At 42.9% G+C, this 13180-nt stretch overlaps 2 protein-coding genes across 6 annotated transcripts in view; one reads left to right on the top strand and one right to left on the bottom strand.

Annotated features, from left to right (window-relative positions):
* Positions 1–11798, bottom strand: part of SMIM35 (small integral membrane protein 35) — a 143297-nt gene extending 131499 nt beyond the window's left edge. For 3 of the 4 annotated variants that reach the window (XM_056543646.1, XM_056543645.1, XM_056543644.1), the window contains exon 1: positions 11298–11529. The gene's annotated coding sequence lies outside the window, so the exon portion shown is untranslated. Of the gene's footprint in view, positions 1–11297; positions 11530–11554 lie in introns of those variants that run through there. The other variant, XM_056543642.1, reaches the window with a different exon arrangement.
* Positions 1–13180, top strand: part of TMPRSS4 (transmembrane serine protease 4) — an 87486-nt gene that overhangs the window by 41061 nt on the left and 33245 nt on the right. Inside the window, exon 1 of one of the 2 annotated variants that reach the window (XM_056543639.1) lies at positions 11189–11237. The exons of the other annotated variant lie outside the window; for it this stretch is intronic. Coding sequence (XP_056399614.1) covers positions 11208–11237 — 30 coding nt within the window. The 5' untranslated portion in view covers positions 11189–11207. Of the gene's footprint in view, positions 1–11188; positions 11238–13180 lie in introns of those variants that run through there. 2 annotated transcript variants of the gene reach the window in all.

The raw sequence follows: 13180 nt of genomic DNA, 5'->3' as shown, positions 1-13180 counted from the left end.
TTTCCCACCAGCAGTCACCAGCGAAAATGCAGAGCTACGGCAGCAGCTGGGAGCTCGCTCTGCCTGATTCGGTCCCCGCCGGCAGCACATCTGCAGCATCAAATACACTGCGTATGCACTCTCGTATGACCCTACCCTAAGATAGATTTATGCAGTTTTGTTAATACTTAAATAAGGCTCTATAACCCAGAGGCCATTCACCATCATGGGAAAATCCTAAGTAATGCTATGTTCACACAGGCAATATCTTTGCGGACATTGGGGCTTATTTATCAAAACCTGTGTAGAGGAAAAGTTGACCAGTTGCCCATAGCAACCAATCAGATTTTTTTATTTCCTTTTAAAAAAAATGAAATATAAAAATAAGCAATCTGATTGCAACTTTTACTCTGCAAAGGTTTTGATAAATCTCCCCTATTGCCCCGACAGCCCCAGCAATGCATTCCCATGTGGACTCCACAGAAACACTAGACATGTTTATTCTTTCTGCGGAATCAGGATTCCGCAGCAGAAATATCTGCATGGAGAGAGAGGAAGAGGGGGGCCAAGACTTATGATCAAATGATAGGTAGAGCAGCAGTCAGCAACAGCTGACAACCAGACTGGAGGAGACCTGAGAAGGCTGCCCCATCATCTTACCACTTGCACAGCACAGAGAACACTACACTGACTGTAGTATGAAGTGCGCTGACTGAACCCCTGAGCTAATTAGGTAACTTATTAGCTCGAGGTCCCACTGTGGGATTGACCAGCTTTTTGGTGGGCAAGTCCAAACCTGGTAATAGTTGGCACAAGCCCCAAAACAAATTTACTGAATTTTTCCACCTACACGCCAGATTTTACAAGACAAACTTTACATGCTGTCCGTAGATGCACTGGCTCAGAAGCACACCCTCCCTGGATGGATATTGCTTTTTTAAATTAAAAGCAGTGTTCCAGAACATAAAGCAAAATACAGCACAGATCAGACACCGTCACAGATGATGTCTTCTCTGACTGTAGTTGTTCTCTTACCTAATCTTCTCTATTTGGCTCAGACCGCCATTAGCACTTCTTCCAGCCATAACTTGTCTCTGCAGAGTTTGCTGCACATCATCTTTCCTATCTATAACATTGAGCTTTTGCTGTTGCCCAAAGAAATCTAAACATACAGCCAAATAAGTTGCAAAAATGCACCAAATAACAGCCCAAATACAAAAATACCTGAAGTCACAACAACAAATGTTTTATGAGGCTCAAAGAATATAGCCGAAGTTCACAGGAGCGGATTTTTGTGCAGATTTTCCACAGCTGAGCTGCTGCTTTTTATTTTCTGCTGCTTATTTTCAACTGCTTATTTTATGCTGCTTATTTTATCATTGACTTACCAGTAAAAAAAAAATATATAAAATGCAGGAAATAAGCAGCTGAAAATCTGCAGCAAAATACACACTAAAATACGCAGCAAAATACGCTTGTGCGAACTAGTCCTAACAGAGTTTCTCTGCTTTGTCTGGAAAATTGCACTTCTGCCCATCTGCCGGTCGTCACGCCCATCTGCCAGTCATCACGCCCCCTTCCCATAGACTTTCGTTGAGGGGGCGGGCGTGACGTCACGAGGGGCGGCCCTGAACACGGAAGCCCGCACACACATCGTTCGGAGCAATAACTTCCGGACGCTGGGGAGCGGAGCTTACCTATATGTACAAAATGTAAATCAATCGCAATTACTGACCCACTGCCAAACCGGTCATGCTAGAGGTTGTTGCAGGCAGCAGAATGTTCTCGACGGCGTCTCCAGACTCTGTCACGTCTGTCACATGTGCTCAGTGTGAACCTGCTTTCATCTGTGAAAAGCACAGGGCGCCAGTGGTGAATTTGCCAATCTTGCTGTAAGCACAACCCCCACCTGTGGACGTCTGGGCCCTCATACCACCCTCATGGAGTCTGTTTCTGACTGACTGAGTGGACACATGCACATTTGTTGCCTGCTCTTTTTCAGGGCTCTGGCAGAGCTCCTGCTGCTGGGTTGTTGCTCTCCTATGGCCTCCTCCATGTCATCTGATGTACTGGCCTGTCTCCTCCATTTTCTGGACACTACGCTGACAGACACAGCAATTGATGTGCCATCCTGGACGAGCTGCACTACGTGAGCTACTTGTGTGGGTTGTAGACTCCGTCTCATGCTACCACTAGAGTGATAGCACAGCCAGCATTCAAAAGTGACCAAAACATCAGCCAGGAAACATAGGACCTGAGAAGTGGTCTGTGGTCACCGCCTGCAGAACCACTCCTTTTTGAGGGTGTCTTGATAATTGCCTATATTTTCCACCTGTTGTCTGTTCCATTTGCACAACAGCATGTGACTTTGATTGTCAATCAGTGTTGCTTCCTTTGAGTTGACGGTGTGAGATTATTGTACTTGGAAACTGCTTTGATTCCACATCTCTGTTTCCCTTATGCAAATTCTGAAGACCGACTAGTTTTACCTTTCACTACATAGAATGAAGTAACTAAGGAAAACCACTTATAGACATATGTTCTATCATTGTGACTATTTTATCCAATGAGCTGTAAGCATTAAAGGGATACTCCACTGGAAAACATTTATTTTTAAATCAACTGGGGCAGAAAGTTAAACAGATTTGTAAATTACTTCTATTAAAAATGTTAATCCTTCCAGTACTTATCAGCTGCTGTATGCTCCACATAAAGTTATTTTCTTTTAGAATTTCCTTTCTGTCTGAGCACAGCGCTCTCTGCTGACACCTCTGTGCATTTTAGAGTAGGAGCAACTCCCCACACAAACCTCTCCATACTGAACAGTTCCTAAAATGGACCGAGGTGTCAACAGAGAGCATTGTGGTCAGACAGAAAGAAAATTCTAAAAGAAAATAACTTCCTGTAGAGCATTTAGCATCTGATATGTACTGGAAGGATTAAGATTTTACCAGTTGATTTAAAAATACATTTACCCCTTTCAGTCATAGATTTCTCTCTCTGTATCCAAAAAGGGACATATCTATTATTCAAGGATAATGGGGGGTATTTATCAATTTTGCCTGTTTGAAAGTTTCTTTTTACCTTTTTTTTTTTTTTTTTTTTTTCACTTTGGTTTTCGTGGACGTGCACCAAATTTATCATTAATAATTTATCATTGTTATTTTGGCTCAAATGTTGAAATCAGCCGTTCACAGCACCGTTTACACAGAACTTACCACCACAGAGGACAGCGTATTTTACCCCGTAGAGCAGCCATTTCGGAGTCCCTCCTGCAGTATATCAGCAAGCGACATGAGTTATTTTCTTTTGTGGGGTTTATAGTCACCATGTGAAATGGATTTTATTTTCAACTTGTGCTGTTTTATTTTTTGGTTACTTTAGTGCAGTGGTCTTCAACCTGCGGACCTCCAGACGTTGCAAAACTACAATTCCCAGCATGCCCGGACAGCCGTTGGCTGTCCGGGCATGCTGGGAGTTGTAGTTTTGCAACCTCTGGAGGTCCGCAGGTTGGAGACCACTGCTTTAGTGCTTACCTTTCCTGACCCTGTGTGTCCATGTCCAATGCTGGCTCAACGGAGGGTGAAGGTTCCTCAGAGACAACTATGTCGCAGGATAGTATTGAGTAGCCCTGGAGGCGTCGCTGCTTTCACAAAAAAAATTTGTTTTAATGTATTTTGACGCCTTTACATTTTCTGACATTGCTAAGTGTGTTTTCCATGTGCAAAATTTCTTGGCGGAGATTTGCGCCAAAATTGTGCCAAAGATCGATTGGCGCAAATGATGAATTACTGACTAAAATTGAAATCACACACAGGACCATGGGGGAGATTTATCAAAACCTGTGCAGAGGAAGAGTGGTGCAGTTGCCCAAAGAGGCCTGTGGAAAATGAAAGAAGCGATCTGATTGGTTGCTATGGGCAACTGCACCACTCTTCTCCTGCACAGGTTTTGATAAATCTCCCCCAATGTGATTTTGAGAAAGTTATAAAAATGACAGTGGAGAAGATGCGCCAAACTTTGGCGCAAAAAGACACTGCGCCAAAGCATTGTGCCAAAGTTACGTGGAAAAAAATAACACATAAATCCTTTGATAAATACCCCCCATTTTTTCTAGTTGCATATGAAAAAAATGGGATTTGAGCAGAGCTAGAGGTGAATGCAAGGTTTTAAGGGGGGCTGTACTGGGTTCCAGATGTGTTGCAAAAATGGCAAAATAGTAAATAAACTTTAATGGTTTGTAATATAATTCAGCTTTAAATTTTGATACAGAGCTCCAAATTCCCTGCTTTCACAACAACATCTAGTTAAATGCTTAAATATTTTCTGACACTAGGCCACAACTAGGGGTTTATACAGCCATAACTGCAGTCAACAACGGATTGGCATCTAGTGAGCTCCCCTAGTGGCAACAAATTATATATATATATATATATATATATATATATATATATATATATATATATATATTATACAGTGACCCCCCCACCCCCCCCACCGACGATGGCCCCGACATGCTTAAGCTGCTGCCGGATAGCAGCTTAATGTTCCCCGTGTGGTGCGGTAAGTATTACTTACGCCTCCACGATGCTCCGGGGTGCCCTCCGGGTCCAGCGCTGGTCTTCCGGTGTCTTCTCAGTCCTCTCAGATAACGTCAATACGCTGCTGTGCACGTCATCCAATAGGAATGGCGTACACAGCGGCGTAATGACGTTGCTACGCAGGCCCAGTAAGGCCTTGCGGAAGACAGCGGAGGACCGTAGAAGACAGCGGAGGACCGGAGAAGACAGCAGAGGACCGGAGAAGACAGCGGAGGACCGGAGAAGACAGCAGAGAGCCCTGCAGAGGCCCGGGGACACCATCTCGAGCGGCGGGGACAGGTGAGTACAGCTTCCTATACTTTACATTGCACGAATCCCTCAACATACGATGGATTCGACAAATGATGGCTCGTTTGGAACGAATTACCATCGTATGTTGAGGGACCACTGTGTATATATATGTATATAATATATTTATTATTATTATTATTATATTTTTTTTTTTTTTTTTTTTTTTTTTTTATGAATTGCTCAGAGAAGGATTTGTTAATACTAAAAACAGAGATGTAAATCCAAGACATGATTTAGAATATTGTACCAGTTTGCTCTTAAATACTTTGCATAAACATTATGCATCATTATTTTATGATTTATTTTTAGGCCTGTAACATTGTTTTACTTGTTTGGAACAGAGATGAAGGAAACAGCATTCATTACTCATCTCGCCCGGAGACTGCCATGATTATTAGTCTTAAATCATAATGATGCCAACACATCCCAGCTAGAAAGATTACCAGCCCTTCTTAAGCAATTTGCATTAATTAGAAAGAATCCCATGTGATTTGCACATTGTGACTCTTTGATGTGAATGTCGATGGAACTCCATTGTAATCCCACTTTTCTCAAGTTTCATTTCTGGAGAACTCTGGGATGTCGCCTATATATTTTAACCATTTCCAACCAGTCATAAATATCTCCATTCCATAATGGAGGCTCACTGATATATCTTTACCCAATTTATTTTCTGGTACTGCTTCTGAACTGTCAATGAAAGCAAATGTGTTCTTACTCACTAAAGATTAATGAGTGTTGTAAATGGATGTATATGTACCTGTCAGGATCCAGACTGGTATGCAGCGAGGACACTGGTGGTGGATCCTCTGTGTCAGTGGGGTGATGGCGTGGGCCGTACCAGGGGAACGGAGTCTAAGGGATTACTGGTTTTCACCAGAGCCCGCCGCAAAGCGGGATAGACTTGCAGAGGCAGGTAACCCCCAGGTCGTTCCACCCGATAGCGCCTCAACCCCAGCTAACAGCTGAGACAGGCGCGGTACACGGGGACAAGGCAAGAGCAAGGTCGGACGTAGCAGAAGGTCAGGGCAGGCAGCAAGAGTCGTAGTCAGGGGCACAGGCTTGGGAACACACTAAACGCTTTCACAGGGCACAAGGCAACAAGATCCGGCAAGGACAGGAAGGGGAAGTGGGTTTTTATACACATAGCGCAGGTGTAGGTACTGATTGGGCCAGGCACCAATCAATGGTGCAATGGCCCTCTAAATTTTAGAGAGCCAGCGTGCGCGCGGGGCCGCGTGTAACGGGACAGAACAGCAAGAGGACGGGGCAGGGGAGGAGATTGGGATGCGACCTGCGGGCGGGCGCGTCCCGCTACGCGGATCGCATCCCCGCCGGTGACACCAGTGCAGCGCTCCCGGTCAGCGGGTCCGACCGGGGCGCTGCACAGAGATGAACACCGCGAGCGCTCCGGGGAGGAGCAGGGACCTGGAGCGCTCGGCGTAACAGTACCAATATGTATGTGAATGTTAATTGTTCATTGCTTAATCTTATCAATATATATCCTACATTTGCTAGTCTTTACACTAGTCTCCAAACATGGCTGTACAATGATCAATTGATCTGAAGGTGTTCTTCAAAACTGTAGGCTTTTATGTATCCCAGAGGTGCCTAAAATAATAGTTTAATTAATGCAATGATTAAAAACCACTAGTAGAAGAGTCCCCCAACCAAATCAATAAATAGCAAACAAAGTAAAATGCTAGTTACTCTGATTTTTAAGGATATCTGCCCAACAATCCTGCCAACCAGTAGGTTGGGGGTTTTCTGTAAAAAATTTAGTCAATCACTCCTAATGCACAGACAAGGAGTATGTGGGAAAAAGGGGTCAACATTATAACATATAGTAATGCACTCCAATGGCACTGTTTATTACAGCCAACACTCCCTACGTGTTTCTGCTGCCTAATCAGACAGCGTCCTCAGGGGAGACAAAATCTACAATTACCAAGAGAGTCAAAACAATATATGTCTCAAAGTAAATACTGTTAAACTGGATATCCTCATTGCAGTTTATTCTGGGACTTCTGATATAAATAACGAGGTCAAAGTATGTAGCTCAACACCATGTATAGTAGAATGTGTATATATGTAAACTGAGGGGAATGCCATTAACAATCATGGACTGCAATGACCAAGGAGTTCTCTCTAATAGTGTATGTAAAGGCTGGGGTCCAGAGATTTAGAGAACTAGGAATTAGATCAGTACCACAGAAGACTAATTTATGCTTAAGGCCGTGTTTCCACAGTTTTTTGGGAAAAATGCCACAATGGTTTTTGAGCCGAAACCAGAAGTGGGTCTAGCAAGTCCTTCCCAAATATTCCATACATTGTTGAATACACTTCTGGCTTATGTCCATATATTAATTTTTTCCCTTTTTTTAACGATAGGGTCACACATAGTATAAACGCAGCGTATTTCATGCTATCAGAAATACAATGCATATTCTGATATGAGCAGACACACAGGGCTACCCACTGCAGCCCTATATGCGCAGTACGGGTTTGGAGGCAGGCCCCACTGACATAACTGTGACACGCGGGCCTGCCAGCAAACCACTGCACACAAGGGCTGCCACCAGGAAGCACTGTTTTTCTGCTCATAAGAAAATATACAGCGTATTTCCCGCTGTGCAATGGATTTCCAACAGCATGAAAGAAGCTGTGTATATACTATGTGTGACTCTACTCTTAAACTACAGAAAGAAAGCGCAAACACATACTGGCCCAGATTTATCAAACTGTATGAGAGAAAATGTGGAGTGATTTTTCCCACAGCAGCCAATCACAGCTCAGCTTTCACTTTACCAGAGCTCGTTAGATGAACTGTGATTGGTTGCTTTGGGAAAACCTCTCAATTTTTTCTCTAACACAGTTTGATAGATCTGAGCCACTGTGTTGTATACAGTGGCATGTACTTGACTCTTCCATCAGGTATATATGTCAGGAGGATTTTCCAGCTCTAATGTAGTTTGCACAGAGCCTAGCCAGTATTCTCAGTATAAAAGTAGGTTCACACAAGCGGATCCCCAGAGCGTATTACACTGTGGATCCGCCACTGAAGGATGTATGCTGTATGCTGCCTTTACAGGTGCCTACAATACGCCGCTACGAGCAGACACACTGCGGTGTGCGATTTGCTTCGCACATGCAAAGTACACTTGCACATCGCAGCAGCTCTCGGCCTAGCTCATAGAGCAGGGGGAGTGGCCGCGATATGCGTGAGTACACCACGCGTGCGCAGCGACTCGCACATCGCTTCAGTGTTTCTGCTTGTAGTGGCAAATTGCAGCTCCGAGCAGGCACCTGCAAAAGCACCATACAGCGGTCCTTCAGCAGTGGATCCGCATCGTAATACACAATGGGGATCCGCGCGTGTGAACGTACCCTTAAGGTCATAAGTTTTAGAGATGTGGTGGCCCAGTACGGGAGGTGTTACCCCGTGCTCCTACTCTTCTGTCGGGCAGCCTCCTTCAGTGTCCCCAAGGCCCCCTGCACTTGTTTCCCCTTTGTACATTATGTTTTACCATGTAAAGTGTTATAAAATGTAATGTTGCTTTAAGAATTATACCATGTGATATGTAATGTGATTGTTACCCAGGAGGTATCAGTGACCAGGTGATCCCAAGAGTGACCTATGGGCTCCCTGCTAGTCTCCCCCATATAAGCCCTGGGAGGAGCTTCTTTCTCTTTGAGCTCTGCTCTTCTGCTAAGCTGAGGTCCAGTGCAGTCAGGCCTAGTGTGTGTGTGTCCAGAGTGTTGGAGGCCTCAAAGTCAAGTCCTGCAGCCACCATCAAGTCGAGTAAGCTAAAGTCAAAGCTTTATGAGTCAAGTCAGTCCCTGTCATCTGTCAAGTCAGCGTGGTCTGCATTCAATTGTCCAGTCCTTCTACAAAGTCCCAGCAAGCCCTTAAGATCTCTGCATCACTGGTCACCTCCTTGGGCCCTGGTTGAACTGTATAGACTTTACACACCCTGCCACCACAGAGATTTTTTGAGAAATTGATTTTCCAGGCATCACATCGTACAAAGTAAAGTGGAAAGGAAAGTGCATCAATTCTTTCCTCGCTGTTATAATTGTTGTGCAGATGTAAGTCTTCGTCATGGTGTAGTTAAAGGAGTAGTTCAATGGTGACCCAGTGGTGAACAACTTATCCCCTATCCTAAGGATAGGGGATAAGTTTGAGATCGCGGGGGGTCCGACCGCTGGGGCCCCCTGCGATCTCCTGGACGGAGCCCCGACAGCCCGCGGGAAGGGGGCGTGTCGACCTCCGCACGAAGCGGTGGTCGACACGCCCCCTCAATACAACTCTATGGCAGAGCCGAAGCGCTGCCTTCGGCAATCTCCGGCTCTGCCATAGAGATGTATTGAGGGGGCGTGTCGGCCGCCGCTTCGTGCGGGGGTCGACACCCGCAATCTGGCCGGAGAGCCTGGCCCCCTGTACAGAGAGATCGCAGGGGGCCCCAGCGGTCTGACCCCCCGCAATCTCAAACTCATCCCCCATCCTTAGGATAGGGGATAAGTTTTTCACCACTGGACTACCCCTTTAATACACACAGCTATTCATGGTTCGGTTACATTTTTTTCTCTTACTATATGATATTAGAGGATGAGAAATGAGTATCCTACAGTTTGCATAAACTACATACATTTAGGGTATTTACACTAAATATGGGCAGGATACTGTATGTATGAATAGACCTTTAAAGTAATATAAAGTAAACTATTCTTTGCACATTTGTTGAAAGATTACTGGTTTGGTTCTTGGGCAACAAGAAGATTTTTTTAAATATTTTTTGGATATAAAATTAAGCAGTGTTTTCCACACAGCATGTCTCCAGCTGTTGCAAAACTACAACTCCTAGCATACTGTTCAAAAAACACTGCTTTAGGATATAGCAGAATAAAGGTAAAACATTTAAATAGTAAACTAAATGTATGCATACGTGCTAGCGATCTCCTGCACTGCCACGGGCAACACAGGACACGGGCAATCACACGGGCAATCACAGCCGGGGTCCTACCGCAGCTGCCGGGGCCGCGATCACGGCATCTATGGTGTTGACAGGGGGAGTGTGCGATACGTTCGATGGTCGCCGTTGGTTGTTATGGCAGCAGGAGGCCAGATAATGGCCTCCTGTCTGCCTGCTATGGAAGCGTGTAAGATCCAGCCAGAGGCTGGATCGCACAAGCTGTAGTGTGTGCAGATCAACAGGTCATACTGTGCTGCAGTACAAATGTATTGCAGCATAGTAAAACCTGTAAAAAGTAAAAAATAAAATAATAAAAGGTTTTTCAATATATGTATGAAGTGTAAAAAAATCAAAAAAAATTCCCCTTTCCTAATAAAAACCTGTGTTGTCATTAAAAAAGATGAAAAACAGAAATCATATACATAATAGGTATTGCCACGTAGTGACGTGTACTATAAATAATATATTTTATCCTGCACGGTGAACGCCAAAAACTACAAAAAAGCTCAAAATTCACCAATTTTGGTACAAATAGGGGAATAAAAAAGATCAAAAGGTAGCACGTATTGCAAAAATGATACCATTAAAAAGTAGAGCTCATCCCGCAAAAAATAGGCCCTCACACAATGGCATCGGATGGAAAATAAAAAGGTTACGGCTGTTGGAAAATGAATGTCAAGAAAATAATTTTGCTCAGAAAAGGCAAAAGAACATAGAAAGCTATATAAAATGGGTATTGCCATAATCGTACTGAACCAAAGAATAAATATAACATCACTTTTACCGCACTGTGAACACCATAAAAAAAAAAATCATTTAAAAAAACGCCGGAAATCTTCGGGTTTTTACAATATTTTGGAGTTTTTCACAAATAAATGCTGCATGTGTCAACAAAAAAGCACCACTTCTATAAAGTACAATATGTCTCGAAAAACAATCACAATAACTCTGCTCAGAAAAAGCACTCTAAAGTTACTACCATTTAAAGAGACCCAGTCAAATAAAAATAAAGGGGGAGAGTTATCAAAACCTGTGCAAAGGAAAAGTTGCCCAGTTGCCCATAGCAACCAATCAGATTGCTTCTTTCATTTTGCAGAGGTTTTGTTAAAAATGAAAGCAGCGAGCTGATTGGTTGCTATGGGCAACTGGGCAACTTTTCCTCTGCACAGGTTTTGATAAATCTCCCCAAAAGAGCCTGTTAATTAAAGTAAAAAATGGGACCGTCCTTTTTTTTACTTTGTAGATTTAATAGTATTTTACATTACAATGACATTATTTTCCTGTATAACTTTCTTTATCTGTATGTACAACATGAGATCAAACAAAATGCAGGAAACTCCTGATTATGGCTACACGTGACTGAATGAATAGCTACAACTGCTATAGTATACAGGTATCGTCCATCTACCCGTGTATTCACAGATCACACATGGCGCTTCTATCCTAAACATACCTGATTTATTCCCTGAATATTCTTTATCTTAACACGGATGCCCTCAGTGACTTTGGGAGTGGGCCATAAGCAGGTACAATCTCATCGCAGACAGGTGTCTTTTCTTCCTGTAACTTTCCGGTATTATCTTACACTAAAAGAAATAGAATCTGCGATGAAATAGAACTCCGCTATCCTGAAGAGTCTGCGATTTGTTTTCCCGGTCTCTTAGCAACCCCGGCCTTGTCTCCCTGGTCCCCACTTATGATGCTCTTTACCTCAGAGACTTGCAGCATTTGCAACATGTAAATAACTCTTAAGCTTTTGTGGATTTTCTATAGAATTTTAGATTTTTAGATTATACCATCATATGCAGACGTTTAGTACTCCCCTTGTGACAGGAGGTTGAATATATTGCAAAAAAAAATAAAAATTCTATTTCACTCTGTATTTTTCGGACATTTATAACACCTTGCATCTTTACGAATGGTTTTTGATAATGGTTTTACATCTTCGTGGTGTATGGTTGACCCCATTTAAGTTTTTGTCCTTTAAAGGGGTACTCTGCTGCTCAGCATTTGGAAAAAACTGTTCCGAATGCTGGAGCCGACGCCAGGAGCCTGTGACGTCATAGCCCCACCCCCTAGTAACATCACGCCCCGCCCCCTCAATGCAAGTCTATGGGAGGGGGCGTGACGCTGTCACGCCCCCTCCCATAGACTTGCATTGAGGGGGCGGGGCGTGATGTCATGAAGGGGTGGGGCTATGACGTCAAGAGCTCCCGGCGCCGGCTCCAGCATTCGGAACAGTTTGTTTCAAACACTGAGCAGCGGAGTACCCCTTTAACTGAAATACATGACTAATATACAAACCCCCGCCTTTGCCTAAATGCCGCAATGGGCCACATAAACTGCTCTCTCCAAAAGTAGAGGCCAATTTCAAAAGTAGAATAAATAGTCTCTTTATTGGAAAACAAACATACATATCATTAACCCCTTAAGGACACAGCCCATTTTGGCTTAAGGATACAGCCAATTTTATTTTTGCGTTTTTTTTTTTTTTTTTTTTTTTTCCTCCCCGCCCTCTAAAATCCATAACTCTCTTTTATATTTCCATTCACAGACCCATTTGAAGGCTTGATTTTTGCTCAAACAATTGGGCTTTGTATTGACATCACTCGTTTTACTGTCAAATATATGGTAAATCAAAAAATAATATTTTGTGTAAGAAAATTTAAACGAAAAGTACAATTTTGCAAATTTGGGGGGGGGGGTTTGTTTTTACACTGTATGCTTTACGGTAAAAATGACATGTTTTCTTTATTTTGTGGGTCATTACGATTAAAATAATGCCCATGGTTACATCATTTTCTACTATTGTACTGCTTTTAAAAAATCTAACTTTTTTTTTCTTTACAAAATCAGGACGTCTAAAATTGCCCAATTTTTACCACCTCTAACATTCTCATTTATCCGTATACAGAGATGTGTAAGGACGCATTCTTTGCACCATGATCTGCTGTTGTTTTTTTACTACCACTTTTGCGTGTATGTGATTTTTTTTTTTTTATTCATTTTTTTGCAATGTGATGTGACAATTTTTTTTTTCTTTTTACGTTTACACTGTTCACCGTACTGGATCATTAACATTGTATTTTTATAGTTCGGACATTTACACACGCGGCGATACCACGTATGTTATTTATCATGTTGTTTTATGCTTTTTTTAATTAAAATGGGGAAAAGTGGTTTAAATCTTTACTGGGGGGAGGGACTTTTTCACACTTTTTTATTTTCCCTTTCTTTCTTTTTTTTTTTTTTACATCTATTTTACAGTTTTTTTTAGTCCCCCATAGGGGACTTTTTATAGCAATTATCAGATGCATAGGCATACCACTGATCAGT

The sequence above is a fragment of the Hyla sarda genome, chromosome 10 (genome assembly GCF_029499605.1).
Source record: "Hyla sarda isolate aHylSar1 chromosome 10, aHylSar1.hap1, whole genome shotgun sequence".
Taxonomy (NCBI): Eukaryota; Metazoa; Chordata; class Amphibia; order Anura; family Hylidae; genus Hyla; species Hyla sarda.
This window is presented reverse-complemented; position numbering and strand designations above follow the sequence as displayed.